General features: G+C 41.9%; 2 protein-coding genes across 3 annotated transcripts in view; one reads left to right on the forward strand and one right to left on the reverse strand.

The window, feature by feature from the left end:
- The first annotated feature begins 439 nt into the window (after positions 1-439).
- On the forward strand, positions 440-10,846 carry LOC123509383. 2 transcript variants are annotated; one of them, XM_045263657.1, is made up of 12 exons: positions 440-884; positions 1,958-1,997; positions 3,589-3,692; positions 4,252-4,348; positions 4,792-4,946; positions 5,031-5,488; positions 5,589-6,096; positions 6,195-6,687; positions 6,980-7,143; positions 7,516-7,620; positions 8,657-8,773; positions 9,973-10,846. In XM_045263657.1, exons 4-12 carry the CDS (start codon positions 4,297-4,299, stop codon positions 10,351-10,353), a joined length of 2,433 nt encoding a protein of 810 aa, XP_045119592.1. In that variant the 5' UTR covers positions 440-884; positions 1,958-1,997; positions 3,589-3,692; positions 4,252-4,296; the 3' UTR covers positions 10,354-10,846. The 2 variants fall into 2 exon arrangements, with proteins under 2 accessions (XP_045119592.1, XP_045119593.1); XM_045263658.1 differs by lacking the exons at positions 8,657-8,773; positions 9,973-10,846 and adding an exon at positions 8,219-8,640.
- Positions 10,847-11,069: 223 nt separating this feature from the next.
- LOC123509384 (striatin-3-like) overlaps positions 11,070-22,420 on the reverse strand; it is a 28,100-nt gene continuing 16,749 nt past the window's right edge. Inside the window, exons 9-16 of the mRNA XM_045263659.1 lie at positions 20,592-20,722; positions 20,268-20,440; positions 19,785-19,954; positions 19,236-19,403; positions 18,544-18,713; positions 17,929-18,094; positions 17,283-17,454; positions 11,070-12,138 (exon numbers count right to left, since the gene is read on the reverse strand). Of these exons, the coding sequence (XP_045119594.1) occupies positions 17,285-17,454; positions 17,929-18,094; positions 18,544-18,713; positions 19,236-19,403; positions 19,785-19,954; positions 20,268-20,440; positions 20,592-20,722 (1,148 nt within the window). The 3' untranslated portion in view covers positions 11,070-12,138; positions 17,283-17,284. The remainder of the gene's footprint in view (positions 12,139-17,282; positions 17,455-17,928; positions 18,095-18,543; positions 18,714-19,235; positions 19,404-19,784; positions 19,955-20,267; positions 20,441-20,591; positions 20,723-22,420) is intronic.

Consider the following 22,420-nt stretch of genomic DNA (forward strand, 5'->3'; position numbering starts at 1 on the left):
TCACCACTCGGACCCACCTTCGCTAACATCTTCCTTTGTTACCACGAACGAAACTGGCTCGATGATTGTCCTATCGCTTTCAAACCTATGTCATATATACGATATGTTGATGATACGTTGGTGTTTTTTAAGGAAGCATCACATGCAGACCATTTCCTACATTACCTTAACTCACAACATGACAATATCAAGTTCACTATGGAATCTGAAATAGACTCACAAATCCCCTTCCTTGACCTAAACATCACAAAAATCAATGGTAGACTTTCCACCTCTATTTATCGTAAACCTACATTTTCTGGCCTCGGTATTAGTTTTTCAGCTTTTGCAGTTTCCGGTTCAAAATCAATTCAGTCCGTACCCTCTTACACCGTGCCTTTGCTCTGTCTTCTTCTTACCTAAATTTCCATAATGAAGTTACTTTCCTAAAGGATTTTTCTATAACAATGGCTTCACCACCAACCTGTTTGAGAAAACTCTGAATAACTTTCTCCAAAGTAAATACCTTCTTAAACATCCAATTACCACTGTTGCCAAAGAAACAATCTATTTACGTATTCCATTTTTAGGTGAGGTTTCCAAGAAATTAGAAAGGGGTCTATATGAAAAACTTACAAAATATTATCCTGATAAACATTTTCGTATTGTGTCTACAAATAGTCTATGTATAGGTAGTTTTTTCCTCTTTAAGGACACTCTGCCAACTGCCTTACGCTCGTCGGCTGTTTATTGTTTCACTTGTCCCAGCTGCCAGGCTGAGTATGTGGGTAGCACCTTGCGCTCACTTATAAACCGAGCCAGCGAGCATTTAGGCCAGTCTGCCAGAACAGGGCGCCCGCTACACAACGCCCCATTTTCCGCGATACGGGACCACTGCCTCTCATGTAAGGTTCAACCCAATCTCAGTCATTTCCGTATCCTCGCCACCTGTAATAGACACAGTTTAAGAATACTGGAATCCCTATATATTTCCCAAGTAAAGCCATCCTCAACAATACTCTGTCAGCATACCCACTTATGATAGTGTGAATTTTTACCATTGTAATTCTCTTTGTATTTTTACTTTATTCTTTTATACTTATATTTGTTTTATCGTTTTATTTTATTTTAGACCACTGATGATGACATAAGATGAAATGTCGAAACGTTTGGCCCATTAAAGATGCTGCTCGTAGCTACCTTAGTTATTGCTTTCCTGCTGAAAATACGATTTCCCAGAAATCAACCTGTTTCGGATAATCTCATTAACTAAATACTATACGATCTTCATAGAAAATTAGATAAAGATAAAAGGCTTATGACAACAAAATTGAAAAAAGGGACTATAATGTGGACGTGAGGAATAGACCAACAAACAGGAGGATGAGTGATAGTGCGTAAAGTTACAGGATGGGGAAATCGACGAATACACAGGACCTGAGAATGGGCGTGGATTCTTTACGGAAAAGGTGCTGCTACCTGAGAGGCCAGACCGGTGTGTATGGGAGTGTACGGGTAGAACAAATAAGAGTTAAGACAAGTACACACACACACACACACACACACACACACACACACACACACACACACACACACACACACACACACACACACACACACACACACACACACACACACACACACACACACACACACACACACACACACACACACACACACACACAAACACGAACTGAGACGTGGAATTTGAGAGGCAGTGGGACAAACAGCTAGACAAACACCAGCACAAACAACACTCACAAACAACACAAAGACGGTAAGAAAAGAAAACAATAACAGTGAAAAAAATAGAAAATGAAAATAAGAAAGAGAGACAGAAGATAAAATCGAATAAACATGTGAGTAAATCAGTAAATCAAGAGATGTGAAGGTAAACAGGAGGAGCAAAGCAGAGAGACAGCTAAGGTAATCAGGGGGTGTCTCAGGTGAGGCTACTAATAATCCCTTGCATCCCCAGGTGTGGCGTGTGCTGCTGCTGCTGCTGCTGGTCTGTACAGGTGAGAGAGAGAGAGAGAGAGAGAGAGAGAGAGAGAGAGAGAGAGAGAGAGAGAGAGAGAGAGAGAGAGAGAGAGAGAGTGTGTGTGTGTGTTTCACTGTTTGATCTGCTGCAGTCTCTGACGAGACAGCCAGACGTTGCCCTACGGAACGAGCTCAGAGCTCATTATTTCCGATCTTCGGATAGGCCTGAGACCAGGCACACACCACACACCGGGACAACAAGGTCACAACTCCTCGATTTACATCCCGTACCTACTCACTGCTAGGTGAACAGGGGCTACACGTGAAAGGAGACACACCCAAATATCTCCACCCGGCCGGGGAATCGAATCCCGGTCCTCTGGCTTGTGAAGCCAGCGCTCTAACCACTGAGCTAGCGGGGGTGTGTGTGTGTGTGTGTGTGTGTGTGTGTTAAGAAGGCAATACCTACTTAAAGCCACCAAGAGTAAGGAGCTGTCAGTAAATACGGACCAGAAGTCTCTCCCACCTTCTTCCTGGGCTTGGTCGTGACTGTAGGTGGCAGTGGAGAGGCAGTGACAGTGATAGTCTAGATAAGGGAGTGGAAATGGAGGCTGTGAGTAGAAGACCAAGTGGAGGCAATGGCTGGAGGATTAGTGGTTAGAGGAATAGTTCAGTTCATCGTGCTCTTCCATCAAAGCAAGAAACACCAGCTGATTTGACAATTCCCACGTGACTCGAGGCGCACATCACTTGTCTCTATGTTCCCACCACCTAGCGGAGGAAAAACAACACATAAGTAAAGCTTTTAGAAGGAAACACATCTTACAAAATTAATCATTCTGTCTCTTAAAATTCGACGAAAGCTCTGAAGGGAATGTTAGCCGCCGTCTGTTTGTGTGACGCTACGCCGGCTGCACCTTCTTAATATTTCAGTGCTAGAACTGCGTAAAGTTGGATGCTTTGACTTGTATTAAACGTTTTGGGATCTGAGTTCCAATATTTCTAACAGGCTCTAATGGCTGGGACTTTCAAGGGCGTTATCATGATTTTACATTAAGTTTCTCGAAGTTCTTAGGGTGTGAGTAGGAAAAGAAAAAAGCAAAGCCAACAAGTCATCTCCCTAGTCTTTGAAAATAGTTCTGGTGAAAGAACCATAAATACGGGTTCAACTCTCCGTTTTCCTGTTCACATCCAACGACATGTTAGTTTCGCACTTTGACAAGTGAAACGCGAGTACTCCACCAACTCTGTAGGTAAAAATACACTCAAAAGACTCTCTTAATTGATTTGCCAGGAGAAAGCCAAACTTCCACACCACATTGTTTTATTCCCAGAAACAGATTTTCCTTTACTTATTTCCTGGACTGAAGTGTGTGTGTGTGTGTGTGTGTGTGTGTGTGTGTGTGTGTGTGTGTGTGTGTGTGTGTGTGTGTGTGTGTGTGTGTGTGTGTGTGTGTGTGTGTGTGTGTGTGTGTGTGTGTGTGTGTGTGTGTGTGTGTGTTTAAACAGAGCATTCTAAAACTTCTTATATATACAAATAAAATAATAAAACCAATAAGTTCAATACCAATATTCTCCTTCTCTCATTCTTTCCTGCCCTTGCCTCTTCCTCCTGCCATGCCGAGGCAGGGGGCGTCAGGGGGCTGACAGGGATAAGACTGCAGACCAATGGTACTGCCACATCAGAAAGTCTTCTCCACTCAGGCGCCACTGTCATCCCTACCCTCGCTCAGGTACGGTGCGAGCTCTCCCAGGTACTGTCCACAACCCAAGCAAGTACTGTCCACACCCTGTCTGTGCACCGTATTGATAATTCAGTGGTATGTGAGGTCATCTAGCCAAGCCTTGGTCTTATCACCTTTAGTGGAGAGGTCACAGTATACGCAGGCTCGATTCCTTGAAATCATAATAGTTTTTAAAGATATATGAAAGCAAGTCTCTGTATTCTGAAGTGGGAACGCAACAATGGAGGCAGCAGTGGAATCAGCTGTATAAAAGATAAAGATTGATATTAAGGCCGTCGCTACAACGGTGTCATTAAGGTTAGGACATCTGATGGATTAAAATGCTGGATTAAAATGACACGAAGTGAGTTGAACATATAGTTTGGCGTTCGTTACCTCTTAATATATTTCCGAGTCCTTTAACTATTACACTGCCAAGTAATTTTAATTTCATAAGAAAAACACTAAGGAGGCCTACTTTCTCAACACCCTTCCTAACGATGCCTCAGACTGCGTTTATGTTGTTGCCCTCTCCTTCCCTCACGTGTTCCTCTCTGTGATCTGGCAGGTGAGCTTGTGTTTGCACGTGCGTCCCCTTCACCTGACCCGCACCATGCCCCTCGTCAGCTACAAGCTGAAGGCCTCGCCAAAGGAGCTGTACCTGGGTGAGCCCCGGATGCACAGGGAGGAGGGACACATGCAGACTTATAGAAGAATACATGTAAAGACACTGACACCAAAATACAGAGTGACACAAATGCAAAAGAAAGACAAAAGAGTAGAAAGTAAAAACAAACATCAGCAAATATGCTAGTTATAATAACTGTAGAGAGAAGAACGATCGAAGAAGATGATGATAAAGTTTAGCAAAAGTATAATATTCACACACACACACACACACACACACACACACACACACACACACACACACACACACACACATTATATGTAGCTTACTCATCGAGATTGTGAAAACAGTTGCATATCAGGCCCATAAGTAACAAACATTTTTCTTCTTTTATTTTTTTCTTGGCTTTCTCTCTCCCTCTCTCTCTCTCTCTCTCTCTCTCTCTCTCTCTCTCTCTCTCTCTCTCTCTCTCTGCGGCAGGGCTGGAGGGCACGGCGGGTCGGCTAGCGTTTGAGTGTTGCGGCGGCAGCGTCAAGGCACGCCTCAAGGTGCCGCTCAGACTCTATGAGTGGCAGCCGTTGTGTCTCGTCCTGCATCTCCTCGCACGTAACCTTACATTCGTCTACGATACGCTAGTGAGTATGAACAGGTTTCTTCTCCCCCTCCATCTGGCTGACGCAAGTAGACTAGTAATTTCCCGTTATGTTGTATTCCGTTAGATCGAACAGGTGGGCTTGGAGGTGGACATATCCAAACTCGGGTGGCGTCGCTTGGAAGTGGAAGGCGGCGGGGAGATGACAGTAGGGCAGAGCGCGAACACTCTGGAAGGGCAATTTGATCTCTCACAAAGTCTTCACGCTGAGTTGGCTGACCTGCGCCTCTATGATATTGCTCTCACCACCGCGCAAATCGAGAGCTTCACTGGCTGCTTCAAGGACGAGCTGCTGCTTCAGACACCCGTGCTGATGAGCCTCGAGCAAAGGAGCTTCGAGATGCGAGGACCTACGGAGGAAATAGAGGTGTCGGTAGCCGAGGTGTGTGGCAAAAGCAAGACAAGCTTCGCTATGCTGTTCCCGAGGAAGAAGAATTTTAAGGACGCTGTATACTGGTGCGAAAAGTTCAGAGGACAAGTTGCCCTGCCCACCAGCGGCCCCGAAAACCAGGACATTTTCAACAGGTGCATCTTGACGTGGTCTGCACTGAAATAGAAACAGCAGCCGCAGCAGCAACAACAGGCTGTGCCTCAGGGCAAAGTGTGACTGCATTCTGTGTTACAGGTTTGTGCGGTTCAGCAAGTCCTGCCAGGACATGTGGCAGGGGCTGTACTGGGTGGGCGCCCGCGGAGATCTGGCCACCGAGCAGTGGTTAACTCTTGGAGACAGGCAGCCCCTCACCTGGCACAACCTGTCCCTGGCCTCAAGTAGTGTCACCGAGCACTACCAGTGTATCCTGGCAGGCGGCGCTCTCCATCCTTACGAGTGGTACCACGCACCTTGTTCCGTCAGCACCTGCTCTGTGTGCAACTTCACTGCCTATCCACTTATACATATGCGGGGACTGTGCAGGTCTTCTCTGTTTGACCGATCCATGTATATTCATGAATATCTAAACGACCAGCCCATGTTTGATGGTGCTGTGCACAGCCGTGTGGCGTGGGTTGACGACGCTTGGGTGATCGAGAGCCGCCTCTACCCTAACCTGCGGGCACGCATCCTGGAGAAGGTGGACTATCCTCTGGGGCTGCACAAGTGGGAAGTGGAGGGTGACAAGTGCCGCCACAAAAAGGTGAGGCTGCCTGCTGTCATGTAATTGCGTTGCAATAAAATCTATAGTGTGCCTCTGAGGCGATGGAATGACCCAGGTAAGCAACTGTCTTTCCGCAGGTCGAACTTCTGCTGACGGCGTGCAGGAAGAACGAGTTCACGTGCAACGACGGCACCTGCATCGACTCGTGGCGGCGATGTGACCTCTCCACAGATTGTCCAGACGACTCAGACGAGTTGACCTGTGAGGTTGTAAAGACCGCAGAGGGCTACAACCCTTCGCTACCACCGCCGCGCCAGTCCTCCCTCCCCACCGCGCTCTATCTCTTTATTAACATCACCTCCATCCGCAAGTTTGATGTGCAGTCTTTTACCCTTGCGGTGGATACCATCATCACCCTACGCTGGAACGAGTCACGCGTCACCTTTCTCAACCTGCAACAGGATTACCGCCGCAACAAAATCAAGGACCAGTTTAAGATATGGACGCCCAAGCTCGTGGTGATCGATGGCACCAACAGCTGGGTACAGGGCAGCACCAGCGACGGCAGCGACCTCTATGTAGAGCGACTAACCCAGCCTGAAGACGACGACGACTCCTATCACCATGAAGGTACGCTGCCTTTCCTTCCTCACTGCTCTGGCACCTCACAACACATGTCCACCACATGCCTTTCAGCCTACACCTTCACCGAACCCTTATTCTCTGGAATGCCCTGCCTGTTTTTATCTTTTCACTCTTCTATGACATTAACTTCAAGAGGAGTTTTCAAGACACAAATCCTCCAATATTTGGCCCCTTTGGGAACAGACACACAAATTCACTTTTTTCAGATTTTTTACTCCTTTAAGCCAGTGGCCCTCTTACATAAAAGATACGACCTCAAGGGTACGCTTCTCCACAGAGGACGCCTACAAAGGGTCACACAACAGCCTGGTGTACCAGATGCACAAGTCTCTCTATTTCCGGTGTGATTTGGATCTGCAATGGTACCCGTTCGACAGCCAAAGGTGCCGCCTTTACTTCACCGTACAGGATCTCACCGACTCCTCAGGCAGGCTGGTCAAGGTGCATCACTGGCCCAATATGACACGCACTTCTCATCTTACTCCCTCCATTTCATAGTTTCTCCAATCATCTTGTCTTTTGTCCCAGTATTACCTTGCACCACCAGCAGTACCCAATTAACAATACCAGTACTTTCTTTCCACAGCACTAGTAGTACGTTCTCAATCTTTAGACAGATCTTGAACCACCTTTTACTACCGCCATGACACACTGGGCATTCATATTCAGTTCTTCACTATAGTAATAGCTATGGCTTCAGGATCCAATAATAATAATAATAATGATAATAATAATAATAATAATAATAATAATAATAATAATAATAATAATAATAATGATAATAATAATAATACGTAATAATATGTTCTCCAGGATGGACTGGGTCTGGAGTTCTCTGGAACACGGCAACTGCTAGAATACAACTTAGTGGACGAGGCACTTGGGGATGTAACGGTAAACGAGGTCACCAGCATGAAGGTCAGTATACACACATTCACATTCACACACACACACACACACACACACACACCCTCGGTTCACAATCGAGAGAGCCCGAGTTCGAGTCCCGGAAAACGGCAAGGCAAATGGGCAAGCCTCTTGTGTATGTAGCCCCTGTTCACTTAGCAGTAAATAGGTACGGGATGTAACACGAGGGGTTGTGACCTCGTTTTCCCGGTGTGTGGAGTGTGTTGTGGTCTCAGTCCTACCCGAAGATCGGTCTATGAGCTCTGAGCTTGCTCCGTAATGGGAAGACTGACTGGGTGACCAGCAGACGACCGTAGTGAATTACACACACACACACACACACACACACACACACAGTGGACGACTATAGGTATGGAGACAGGACAGCACGAGCATAGCTCGTAAATACATGCAGGCATGTAGGTAGGCAAGTCATAAGATTGCCTGTGGAGTGGCCACAACAAAACTAATACCGGCTAACAAATATAAGATTGTGAAGTGATGCATGTTCAAGACCCTTCCTGTTGAGGATAGACTTAAAAAATAGAAAGACTGGAAATTAAAGTAATAGGTCGGTAGTCTGAGGAATTATAGGAGTTATCCTTTTCAGGGAACGGCTGAATGATAGGCAAACTTCCTGCGGAAAGGAAACGTGGATGTTAACAATCGGAGAAGTTTAGATTGAAGCAGAGAAGGGAAATATGAGGAAAATTTATCGAGGACATCTTTGGCTTTATACCAGAAGTCAAGGGTAGGGTTCACGCAGAATGGAAAAGTTTTCGACTAATTGACAATATTGTCGACAGAAATGTGAAGTTCGGTAGAGACAGAACATTGAAGTACCGTTTGTGGGCCACCTCTATATCATGTGTCTCTGCGTACAAAAACTGAAGAATTGATGAATATATTATTGTTACTTTATTACTGTCCCTCTGAACCTATTCATCCTAACATATAATTAGTGTTGAACATTGAGTGGTGGAAGTAGAATTATGCTTTGTTTTTTTGTTTTTTTCCTCGATTCTCTGGTCCTTCAACTGGTGGTCAGCTAAACCTCAAGTTCATTAATCTATACAAGTACTACGCCATGAACGCCTTCTTGCCCAGCCTCATGATGGTGGTCATCTCTTACTCAACGCTCTTCTTCCATATTGACGACTTTGAGGTAAACCAGCACCATCTTCCCCTCATCCTGAGTTTCTGACATCCCTTTCTCCTCACACCTCTCTCACCTCGTCCTGATACTCCTCGATATGAAACAAATTACCACAGGAGAAAGAAATATCACTTACTTGCAGTTATCACACGTCATAAGCTCATAATGCGTGTTTTCAAGTAACTCTAATGGCCAATAGGGGAATTCAGAAAGATGTTTGGCGCTCCAGTCTACCTAGGATAGTTCATAGCAGCGATCCTTTGCGTGTAAGTCCAGTAACCTTGCCTCAGACAATTCATTAATATCAAGTAATCTTTAGCTGAAGTGTAAGTAGTCCCCAGTGATTACTGTGGTGGCTATCAGTGGACTGCCGTGAGACTCGCAGCCTCTTAATTACTCGTGAATTTTACGTTAGTGTTTCGTTTGTAGTTCATTTAATTTGTAATGTTAAGAATTTAGTAATCATTTCAGTTACACAAATATTTATGGAAGTATTATCATACACTTATTCCTTGTCTAGTAAGTTCTATCAATTAACCACACGTCATTAACTAGCCTACAGTATTATAGACATTTATTTGCTTTATTGCCTGCGGAGTAAAGTATTTTCCACACTCACCTTGACATCTTGCCTCGTATTTCTTTCCCCCCTTACTCTGACATTTTACCCTTCCCAAGTTCCTACACTTCTCCCCCAGCATGATACCACGTATGTCGTCACCTCGCCTCACGCTGTGCCTACTGCGTACAGCTGTCCATCGGGCGCTTTGAAGCTTGAAAGCGTCCATACAGGGAGTGGAATGCAATCTGGCTTTCCTTCCCTGCCGTATTCTTAGATAACACTCTATTCCATTTATCTTGATATCAGATATAGATATCACATTTAAGAGGGTAGTCTCAGGGTACAACTCTAGCACCAAGATATTGTGGCAACCATATTAGTTTCATCATCAAAAATTCAAGCTAAAGGTTTTCTTTTAATTATCAATGTTCTAACCGCATAGTTTATGTGGATTATTAAAAGGACGGGAATTACTGCCTGTACTTGCCCTGTTATCACAAGTCACGTTACGTACCAGTCCTGCATCACAAATCAGTTACGATGGTTGAACAAGCAAGACAAGTTAGCTTTACCTAATTTTCTGCACATATCTATACTGTAAGAGAGAAAGCAGATAATGTTCCCTGACTTAAGACTTTCTTCCCAGGACAGAATTATGGTATCACTGACATCGCAACTGGTGCTGGCTGCTTTCTTCAGCCAGGGTAGCCTCACCATCCCCAAGACCTCCTATCTCAAGCTTATTGATGTGTGGTATGTCTCTCTCATCTCCCAGGTTTTCATCATCATCATTTCACTTGTCTTCATTGAAAACTTGAGACTGCACAGCTTGAAGGCTCCCATGGGCATCACCACTGTGCATGTGGCTCCAGCAGACTCCCTCAAACAACCCCTAGATTACAAGACCTCTTTTGGGGCAGACAAGGCCAATAAAATGAACACTTTCTTCATCATCTTCTATCCTACTATTTTTTTCTCATTTATTATATACTTTACAGTATCATGTGTGAATGGCCTGCGGTCTTAACTTATACACTTCAGAAAGCTTCCCTTACTTTCTAACTTCTAGGATTTATAGAATAAATACTTAACACTGCTGGTCAATGTCTAGATGCAAGTGGCAACATTCTCTAGTGTCTTGGTAATAAAGCCGAGAAGAAAATGCTACTTACTCATGAAACTAACCATGACTGGATGTACTCATTATTATTCTCCCATTTTATAACTACAGTACCTTTCATTCCAACACTCTTTCTATATCTAAGGCACCAGTGCAGCTGTTTTTTTTTTATATTATTATTATTATTGGGGAGGGGTAAATCTGACTCCTCTAGTCTATTTGGGCTAGGATGGTGCCTCCTAACTAAAGACATTGAATTTGTTTGGCATTTGGAAACCATTACCTGAAATGGATGCCCTTCCTGCCCTCAGGCAGTAGCCAGGATTTGAAACCATGCACCTGAGGACCTCATGGCCCCAATGAGCTAAAGAGATGTCTAGATTTAAGATAAATAAATGATGCCTCTCTCCGTACAGGATTGTTATCTTAACCTTAGTGTAAAATGTCTTTTAGCCAGTATTACCAATGAAGAATTTTTAACAACGTTCACTGTTGTCATTAGGGATTTGCTAATGTATGTCCTCAATACTCTACAGAGGAGTGCTGATGGCAGTTACTGAGGCTTAGCGCTAGAAGCTCTTTGACAGTCATCCAGGGTACACAGGGTTACTAAACAACAAAAAAACATGAGGGAATTCCATATCTAATTTCACCACAAAGAAGTAATATTAGTACTGTACACTAAGACTAGCAGAGTAACTGTGTTTCATTTCAACAGAACATTATTCAAGTACAGTATTTACAAAGATACTTTAAATATCATAGGTTAAAAAAATTACCATGAAATACACAAAGTTTGTTTCTTACATTACTTACTGTTGCTAAGATACAAGCAGTAGTCCTGAACTGTGACTGTGACATTTGCAAAAGTCCTGGGAAACAGCTTAAGACTTCAGGGTCAACACTGCTACATCACTGGAAAAATGGCCCTTAACACATTGGTATAAAATCTAGTCAGGGAGAGAACATTCTCTTGCCTCACATCTCAATCACAGAAATGGAGGAAATTTTTAATGAAGGAGAATAAATAATTAAAAAGTAGAAAAAAGGATGATTAGTCAAGTCAGTCCAGACCTACTGTTACTTTCTCTCTCTAACACATGTACAAGGCTACATACAGGTGATATATGTGTAGTGGCAGGGGGTCCCAGCCCGAGCGACACGGCTGATGTCACTTGTCACCTCACATTAATTTTTTAAAATGTAAAAAAAAATTAAATAAAATAATATAAAGAAAGGAAAAAATTTAAATAAGATCCAGAAACAGGTGCCTCCCCAGAATAGACGTCTAGATGTTAAATACATATATATAAAATAGTCATCTAAAAATGTATAAAATAATTAAAATGCAGGATCATTATTAACAAGTGCATTTTACAAAACTCAGAACATTTCAATCTACAAGTTGGGTAGTAGTAGTATTTTGTTCCTTGGCAAGAGGTTCCTGCGACACTCAAGAGGTGAGACACTGGCATATGTTTGTGTGTTGCCCCTAGGCCAAGCAGACCATGGCCAGATGAAGGCAAAGTAAGGCTGGATGTGGCCATTCACAGTTTGGTAAGATTCAAGTGCACAAGAAATCAAGTAAAGGGTGCAAATATTTTCAGTCATAACCAGTGGAGCACACAGAACACACGGCACCACCTTCCCTAGCACTAAGTGTCCATCTTTCCCACGGCAGGTGGCTGGGCACTGCAAAGTATTAAGATTAAATGAGTTAAGATTAAATGAGATTTTCAGAGGATGAATATGAAGTGCTAGTTCTTCCACAACAAAAGAATTAAGCGTCTTACATTGTTTTGCTCCAGGACAACTAGTGACTGATAACTGTATATATACAAAAATACAAAATAAGTAGACAAAACACTAAAACTCACAAGAATAAATATAATTCAAAGGTAGCAAACTCAAATACAAAACATTCAATCCACTCGCCAGTTGTCCTTTTGAGCAGCCTCCACTTGGAGCTTTCAGTTAAGTAAATCACCACCTCAGCCAACACTCACAAACACTGACTATAACTAGTAAATTTCATAAAAATTAAGAACTCATGGAATAGGCTCACATCGTAGCCACTTGACTTGTATAGCGAAAAAAAAAAAAAAAAAAAAACAGTGGAACCCCACCATTCGTCTACCTCACGCTAATCGTACAACTCTTCGTTTGCCCGACCTGTTCATGTAAAATTCAACTCCACATGTAAGCTTGCCCTGCATTGCAGGCAATGTCACTTTGTTACTGGCCACACCACACAGTGACTTCAGGTCAACCTTGTTAACTTCTGTGTGGTAAGCACCATCCACATAAGCTTTGTGAAACTTTGTGCTATTTTATTGCTGTTCTTTATTTTTATCAAAAATAGTGCAGCCATGGATAAAAAAAAATCCATGATTAAACCAAGCATAAAAGGAAAGCAGTTGAATTGAAAGAACTCATTGCAAAGTTTGAAAGTGTAACTCATGTCTCCTACCTGGCAACTTAGTATCATATGGTGAAATCAACCATATCATTCACACTAAAAAATAAAGATGCAATAAAATGGGCTAATGTAGCAAAAGGAGTAACCATAATTGATCGCCTATAATTGATCAAGTGGAAAACTTTTGTTAGTTTGTATTAACAAAACAACAACTTGCTGGTGACATTTCTTAAACAATAACTTATGAAAAGCAAAGCAGATGTATGATGACCATCCACACTCTTGCTCCCTTCCTCACCCTCACCCACTCCCACGCTGCATCTCTGCCACTGACTGAAAGTTCCATCTCATCTACTGACCTTTATGATCAAGAGATCTCATACTACTACTATAATTCGATATCCATTTGGTTGCAATGTAAGTCATACTACTTTTTCAAAGTATTTATATATTCTAGGCTTGAAGTATTATTATAAAGGAATAAATTAGCAATCACGTGGGTATGAAACAGATTAACCTAATTTACATAATTTATAGGAAAAATTATTTGCCATTCGTACAAATTGCAATTTGAACAACCTCCTGGAACAAACTGTACAAATAGCGAGGTTCCACTGTAATTTTAAAGACAATAGATAGGTGCAGCAGCCAAAGGTGGTGAGTGGTGATGATCAGCATGACTTGTTCTTCACCTGCAGTCTGTCATACACAAGTCCTAATGCTGGCCCAATGTCACAGACACCTTGGCTATACCAGTTTTCTCTTTATTCACCTGTGACATAAATTACAATATTATTCATGGCTGGTACTCAACTGATAATTGAGAATTTTCATCTAACAGGTGACCAAGGCAATCCCTACGTACTGAGAGATACGTGAAATAATACTGAGGATCAAAAACAAGACTACAAGACAAAAGTGTGTTGGTATGTTCCTGCGTTTGTAGCCAATGGTGACGACCTGTACTATCTGGGGCTTCAACACTAATACTAACACGTCCTCAGGGTGTGGGGAAGGAAGGATGGGGTCAAAGGTTATTGCATTTATAATGTTAACAATAATGAGTTGCCAACACCTAGCGGCAATTGGAACAACATACAATGGGATGGCAACAGATATCAGGAAAAAATTACTAACTCCTCAAAGCTTGCAATGACTATTAACATCAAGGGAGACCCATTAGTGGAGTGCTGGAGCAGGAATTTCTAAGGTCCTCAGAACACTGTCTAGGAACACAGGTGAGGCAGCACTTGTATGTATGTATGTATGTATGTATGTATGTGTGTATGTATGTGTGTGTGTGTGTGTGTGTGTGTGTGTGTGTGTGTGTGTGTGTGTGTGTGTGTGTGTGTGTGTGTGTGTGTGTGTGTGTGTGTGTGTGTGTGTGTGTGTGTACAGGGAAATCATGCACATGGAGGCACCAGCCCTGGACCCTCTTCTTGTTGAATAATTAAAAAAGATAATATTAATAATAAATTACACATACCAGATATTTATAGTAATTTACAGTTCTCTTACACAGTCATGCCGTCTGTTAGAAAAAGATTCTTCAACAAGTCTCACATAATATGCAATGCATCGTAAAGAGCTGTCCTTACTACTAAATTCATCATAGACATGGGAGTTCACATAGCAAAGTATAAGCAACATAGGTGTCAACCCTCAACACAAAACAAAAAAACTTCACATCTCAGTGTTTGGCTGTCAGCACATCTGCTTCAAGACACCAAATCATTGAAGTTGTAAAATCAATAAATTTAATATGTATGCAATGCTGTTCATAATTTAAATGATCATCAGATTTCTTGAGCCTTGAAATGTTATTGATAAAGTATACAGTACATTACAATTACATAAATATCTTCAATTTATGGCAACTCACTTTACAACTTTCACTAATTTTATACAAGATTCTTTTTGTAATAAATTGCAATAAAGCACTCACAAGCATGCCATTCACTCATATATTAACACTTTAAAACACACGAAAGATGTATATAAAACCTCACCACATCCTGGCACTGAGCCTAAGTGTAAGCTTCAAGCACTAGTACAGAACATGAGGTTACCCCTTGAGTAGCAGCAGTCTGTAGTATTGCTTAAGTCACTGGGGTAACAGGTAGTATTAAAGATGTCCACCACTGGAAAGACATCCAAGGCTAAAAAACAGATGTAATTCCTCTTGTTCCTCACTAGGTACCTAAGTCTCTAAAATTGAGGTAAAATGTCTAAAATCATCCTAGACTACAGTGGAAGGAACCCTACCATATCAACTAAGAGCTTAATTGTCTCTAGCTTTACAATCAAAGACAGACCAGTAATAATGCCAAGACACTTTTAAGTCCACTATGGATTGGAGACAGCCAGGTGGTGTGCCCCCTGCCAGGCATGCTCACCTCAACACCTTGCTGATAACCCTTCTATATAAGACAGGGGGATCTCTCCAGAGGTTCCTTTCTATTGCCTAACCTTCCCTACCCTTCCCTATCTTTCCCTTCCCTTCCCTACCCTCCCTTCCCCTCCCTTTCAGTTACATTATGGTAGCAATAATCCCTGCACTGTGTTAAAGAAGCCTCATACATGTCACTCTCCTATGTATAATAGTATCTATTACACCCTTTCAGCATTTTCAATTCTGCATAACTGTAATACACTCCTTATACCAAATACATCCAAGGCTCAAAACATCTGATGGCATCACATCTTGGAAACGTAATGCCTGTTAAGGTTGTAATGAGGGTAGGTTATGCCAATTGTTGATGGGAAAATAATGGGTATTGTGTAATAAAATATATTTATGTATACATTATCATATGAAGGTATAAAAATAGTCACTTTGTAAGGAGGCTTCCTTGACACCACAACAAAGCCTTGACTGCTTTTTATCAAACTTGGGTTGTTGCTATTTCTGCAGAGTCTATTTCATGAATTATCTATGACTTTTTTATTTCTGGAAAAAAATAAATAAATAAATGCTAATGGCAAACAATGTGACTAAAAGGAAATTTAAGTGCAAGAGGATTTAAGCAGTGCATAGAGGGCTTCATTACCCCCAGAGTAAGGATAAAGTTCTGTCCTCTTCTTTGTGAGCACAAGACAAATCATTTTCCCAGCAACATTTGACACTGACATATGCCTACTAATATGAGCAAGAAGTGAATTGTTTGTCATATGTACAGATAAATATAAGAATGTAAACCGTCCCATGATTAAATGTCCACGTGTAAGCCAGATTTCTCACACCACAGGGCCAACTTCCACATTAACCCTATAAAGACTAGTCGAGAGTTTTAAGTTCACCTCGCCAGCAGTCTAACTGAGCTCTGGTTGTCCACTGCAACCCTGTGCTAGTTTCACCTTCATCTCCATTTCTGGGTTTTGCCATAGTGGCTCACACCCCTTGGTGTCTGTGTTCCCCCAGCCTGAAAAAGGTGGCCTGCCTGAGGACATAGATCAAGCAGTGCTCTAGTTTCACAGCTTGCTGGTCCCCTTCAGCAGATGTTGGCAGGCTTGGTTACTGTATACAATTCTGAAGTTTCACTTCAACAAAAAAACACAAACACACATACACAAACTAACACACAAATACACACAATTCACACGCTAAACACAAATACTCATCCACACCTGCATGTAACACAAATACACTTAATATGCAAAAATACATGCATACCACTCTTGTCACACAAACACAAACACACACACACACACACACACACACACACACACACACACACACACACACACACTACAATCATACATATATATGCATATCCCTCAATCTTACCATACACTATCAGCAAACTTTAGACAGTTGCAGCAACCAAAGCCTCATGAACAGAATCCTGCCGGCAGGGGATTATTTATGAAAAGCCACCAAGGACAGTCCTTGGTAAGGAAGAGTTCATCAGGGTTATAAAAAATACTATTCAATTTGAGTGACTAATGTTAACTGTTATCTCTTAGTCAATGAAGCATCTGAGTAACCCAAAACACTGTAGACACCACTGATAACGGGAACCATCTTTGCACACAGATTGAACCACAGAGCTGGCCAGCTACTGGGACTGGTGGCTGGGGCTGGGAGGGAGCAGCTGGTGGGGTTGTTAAAGGGAGAGAGAGCCCGAGACAAGAATATACTAGTTTTCCTCCAATTAATTCAGTAACAGCATTAATGGTCTTAAAATATTAATATCATGAACTTCCTCAACATGTGCCTCCAAAACAATAAGAGGAGTTATTTTGGGAAGAAAACTAGTGTTGTCAGGTTTCAAACTCCCAAGTGGACACTGCGATACAGCCATTAACACAGCACGCTACGTCTCCTATGGCTCATAGTGGAATACTGCAGCCTGGCACCACCACACTTCCCTCCACCAGATGGGTTGGGTTAGTTTCAAGACACTCCTGCGCTAACCTTCAGACAAACACTTTGGCCAGTGCATCTGCTCCTGCACTGGCAATGAAGGGCTTGCTAGGGTGGAAGGCCACATCAAATATACTCTCATCGAACTTCTTCCTGTGGGCTGTGATTTCTTGTACACACTGTTTACTATCCAGCTGCCACAAACGGATACTGCAGTCATGGCCTGTTGAGAGAGTGAAAATGAAATAATTCATGGAATCAATTTCATATTCAAGAAATTCTCAATCTATTCAAGATAATGCGAAAAGTATGAAAAGACCAATATTTACACTACTCACACTGGTGCCAATGCAAATATCATAATTCTACATATTTTACTAATATACCCAACATGAAATATATCTTTTACACAGGCTTCAGACCCCCTAAGACATGCTCTTGATTATCTGTTGGAGCACGTACTTATCTACAACACATTATTTTCTACCTGTAACAAGACACATCGTCCTTTACAAGTTAAATTATGCAGTATGAAAATTTGTACCCCAGTACCTGGGAAATATAAAATTTGTTTGAATCTTTTACATGGAAATATAAAACTTTCTTCAATTCAATACATTCAAAATAATGTAAAAGTAATAAGATAAAATGCTGTCATAAATATAATTACTATGGAAAAGAACAGAAAGACACTCACTGCCAGAGAGGAGGTAGAGCCCATTAGGGTCAACTGCCAGTGAAGTGACTGAGTCCAAGTGGGCCACCATGGACTGCACCAGCCGGCCACTGTTGTTGTCCCAGAAGCGGATGTGGCGATCCTCATGGCCAGTGATAGTGAGTGGCAGCGTTGGGTGAGACACAACCTGGTGTGTAAGTCATTATCTATAATAAAAATCTGCTATAAATTCATATGCATACTATAGCTATCTCCCAAAACAGGGTAGCCGAAACAAGACACCTAATTTTAACATTTACACACATTCACACCACTCTTCTAACCCAATAGACTGACAAAAAAGAGGAAGTACTTTAGCACACAGTTTACAGGGATTAGTTGCAGAGCCTGGATAGTTTCATCCAAAGCAAAGTTCCTTCATAGTGAGTAATCTTCCTTACTACATCAAATCCACGTAGCAAAGTTCCTTCATAGTGAGTAATCTTCCTTACTACATCTTAAATCCACATAGCAAAGTTCCTTCATAGTGAGTAATCTTCCTTACTACATCAAATCCACATGTCTACCAATTTACCAATTCACTTGCTGTTGAGCTGCAGTGTCTGATGGTCCTACAAGGGAAGGCTTCAAACTTACTCTATTTATCTGTCGACTAATGGAGTTGCTGCCCTGGTCAGGTTCTGTGTCCAACCTCATCACAGGCTTGCCAGTCTCCAGGTCAAAGATGACACAATTGGCAGTATTGAAACTGCAGACAAACTGGTTACTTGACTCATAAACAAAGTCAACTGAGGTGGGTATGCCATCTGGAAACACAACAGAGGATCAGTAAACATCAATATATAATATATATATATATATATATATATATATATATATATATATATATATATATATATATATATATATATATATATATATATATATATATACCAAAGCTATCTCCCCAAAAATTATGCTAGCCAAAACAAAATGCACAATTTTCACATTCACACTCATTCACACCACTCTCGTAGCCCTTAGTCCCCAACAAAGAAAAGATAATATTCCTGCCCTCATTTAATAGGTGTCAGTCACATAACTTCAATAGTTTCATCTGGCACAATGCTTCTTCACAACAAGTCCTCTTCACTTCAAAAATGCTAATCTACCACATAAAATAAACCTCAAGTACATGCAAGTATATCAACCAAGTCTTTCATGTTTTTCACTTTAAAATTTTCCTTGTTGCATAATACAAGTGGCTACAGCAGCGTTCTCTTTTCAGTACTAAAATCAAATGTCAACGAGTTTTTATAAGAGCAGCAAACAAAGCATATCCATCACACCTCTCTCAACAGAATATGTGTAGAGCAGAGGAGACCGGGTGTCAGCAGACCACAATCTGACAGTAGAGTCGGCAGCACAGGAGATTAGATGCTGCCGCTGCGGATTAAAGGTGAGGCCCCAGACAGCATCTGTGTGGCCTGATAAGCTGCCAGCCACCACACTCGGCTCTGCTCAAGATATTCAAACCATTAATTTCATCAAGAGATGCACAAAGGTGACATATTAACTTGAAAAAGAAAGGTTATGAGAAAGACAGGACTAGTATGCAAAGATGAAAGCAAAAAGAATAATCATAAAACTGTATTCTAACCACTCATTTACTGAAGTTCAATATAATAATAAGAATAAATCAATAATATTAAGACTACTTATAAAAGAAATTATCAAAATTTGTGTATTTAAATATTTGAGAACTTAAGGATAAGAAAATGTTGGATTGGTGTGACCTCTTCAAGGAAGTTCTATAAAAAAAAGGGTTAAAAACAGACATACACAGATAAAACAGACAGATACAATGCCAGGCAGATCAACACACTAACAGGACTCACCGTAAGAATCATAAGGATCTATGTTAGAGGATGGGATGTTCCAGATGCGTATGGTTCCATCTATGCCACCAGAATAGCACTTCTCTCCGTCCCCACTCATGGCCAGACACAGCACAGGGCCCAGATGGCCCCGAAAGGTGTACACAGGCTCTACATCCAAGGAGGCAGACCTGAGGTAGAGATTATGTTCTTTACTATTTGTGGGTGGGTTTGATGTTCTCAAGATACCTGTATCTAATCTGATACCAAACTACTGTGGAAAAGTTTCAGCATCACTTGCACTTCCCACCACATGCTTATAGCCTTAAACTGCACAACAAAGTGCTTTTATTCCAAAGATGTGTGCTTTTCTACAATCAACTCTTTCCTATTCAGAGAGCATGATTCAATAATAACAAATACTTCAAGTCTACTGCCACATCCTTCACAGCCAACAAATTCAAAAGCTGAGTGAGGCAGCAGAGATAAAGCAACAAGTCTTACTTCTTGGCTGGCACAGTTTTCTGCAAGTTCCAGAGTTTGAGCGTTGCATCCTCAGAGGCTGTGATAAGAGTGGGTTCCTGGGGGTGGAAACAGAGTGCCCTCACTCCGTCAAAGTGTGAGCGTAAGGTATATTTGGCTGTCCACGTCTTTCTGAAGTTTTCTTTGGTTGAAATCTGTAACAAAAGCACTCACATAAGGAAAAGACAAACAACTTTTTAAATATTCATCAAGACTCCAAGGAAACCAAATTAAATCAAATGTCATGGCACTCACAAAGAAAGCAATCAAGGTGATGATGACAGCATAAAACCTCTAAATACTTACATCATATGAAGCATCTGCTTCATTATTGACAGTAAGCTGTGCCAGCTCCCCGAGGCCCTCCACAAGGGCATCATCCTCACCTCCAGGACCTCCGTATCCCCGTCTGGCTGGCCCAAACCCCATTACACCAGCTGCAGGAGAGACAATGAACCTTCAGAAAAGAATCATGACTCAGGGAAGCACAGGCTGAGTGGATACTGCAGAATGTCCTACTGTGTAAGGCATTGCTTACTTGTTGGTAGCACTGTGTGACACAATGGCAACTATATTGTCCTGCCACACTTCAGTGCTATGCCATCACAACCAGGAGCTATGAAGCCCAACAACAGTGATTGTATTACTTTTATGTCACCTCAGCTAAGTAGTCATATATTTAGGCATACACCTAAATGTTGACCTACAATGAAAGCACCATTACCATTTCAAATTATCTGACATCCTGGCATTACAGCATTGGTGATATCTCAATTATTTCTCACTATTCAACTCATACTATTGGACGAGTCCAATTTACAAAGATACCTTTAGCTATATACAAGCTGTTGAATGAAGTAAGCTACACAGATTAATCGTTACTCTATAGAGACCAAAAGGTAGTGTACAATAAATAATGAACAAATGTTAAAATCTGAAAAATAATAGCAATATACAATGACATATGTACAAGCTTGCAAGCTTGTAACACAAGGAAATACCAAGTAAAATAACCAACAGAGGGCAAGCACAGCAAGACCTCCAAAACCTACTCATCACATGTGGGGCACTTTTGTCTTTTCACTTCATGCTAAGCTCAAGCATAAAGAGGAAAGTGTCTGCAACTGAGAGGGCAAAATGCATCACCATCAACCACCAGCACCAGAGGGAAAGGAAAAGCCCAGGTAAACACTCAACACATAAATGTGTTGCCACATTTTGTAGTCACCACTTTTTTTTTTTTTTTTTTTTCTATAATATATGGTACAACACAGCTAGTTCGGCCTGGTGAAACAGAATGTACAAAAACTGAGCTTGGGCACATTAATTTGGTGGTATCCTTGCTTATGTACAATTAAAGCACCTTACATGGGCTATTCCTTGCTGCTGAAATATTACATGCTACTCAAAACTCTGACTCAAGACACTGCATCACCAACAAAAGCAAATGAGTAGGGAGTCAAGCGAACTGATCACAATGAGGTGTACCGCAGTGACCACCAGCACCACCAGAAAAAAGAACAATAAACTATACAAGATCCAAAATGACCACATCTCCTCACACTTCTTAAGGAATCACCTCAACTGTTGTTGCTACATACATAAGGGTAATCGGTTATTCAGCTAATATTCGTGTCCTCAAAAACTGCTGCCAATCACTTACAAACTTGACCTGGGTCTTTGATCTCAATAATTATTAATATTAAACCTTCAACCATCAGACCAGAACCAGTCAAGGTGATTTCAAGGGAGGTGACTGATTCAAGTAGTGCCCTAAACATTCCCAAAGTGCACTCAAGAATTTAGAATAGTTGCAATTACTAGGAGCCAAGAAGAGCCCAAAACTATGCCTAATAAATATTCTTCTTTTCATTCCTTGATCTGACCAGGAGTGACCGTTGTGTAGGGCAGCCAGCAGCCAAAACCGAGTGGGAGGCGTGTGGTCAGACTAAGAGGTGGTGAGTGAGGAGGGACTTACTGGTGTGGACAGTGGTGGTGGTGGTTGTGGTGGTGGTAGTGGTGGTGATGGTGGTGGTAGGTGTGGCAGTGGTGGGTGGTGGGGAGGGGGGAGCATGCGGGGGGGAAGGACTGCCCCTCGCCCCCACCGCTGCCCGGTACCTGGCCTTAAGAGCCTC

This window comes from Portunus trituberculatus, chromosome 27, assembly GCF_017591435.1.
Source record: "Portunus trituberculatus isolate SZX2019 chromosome 27, ASM1759143v1, whole genome shotgun sequence".
Taxonomy (NCBI): Eukaryota; Metazoa; Arthropoda; class Malacostraca; order Decapoda; family Portunidae; genus Portunus; species Portunus trituberculatus.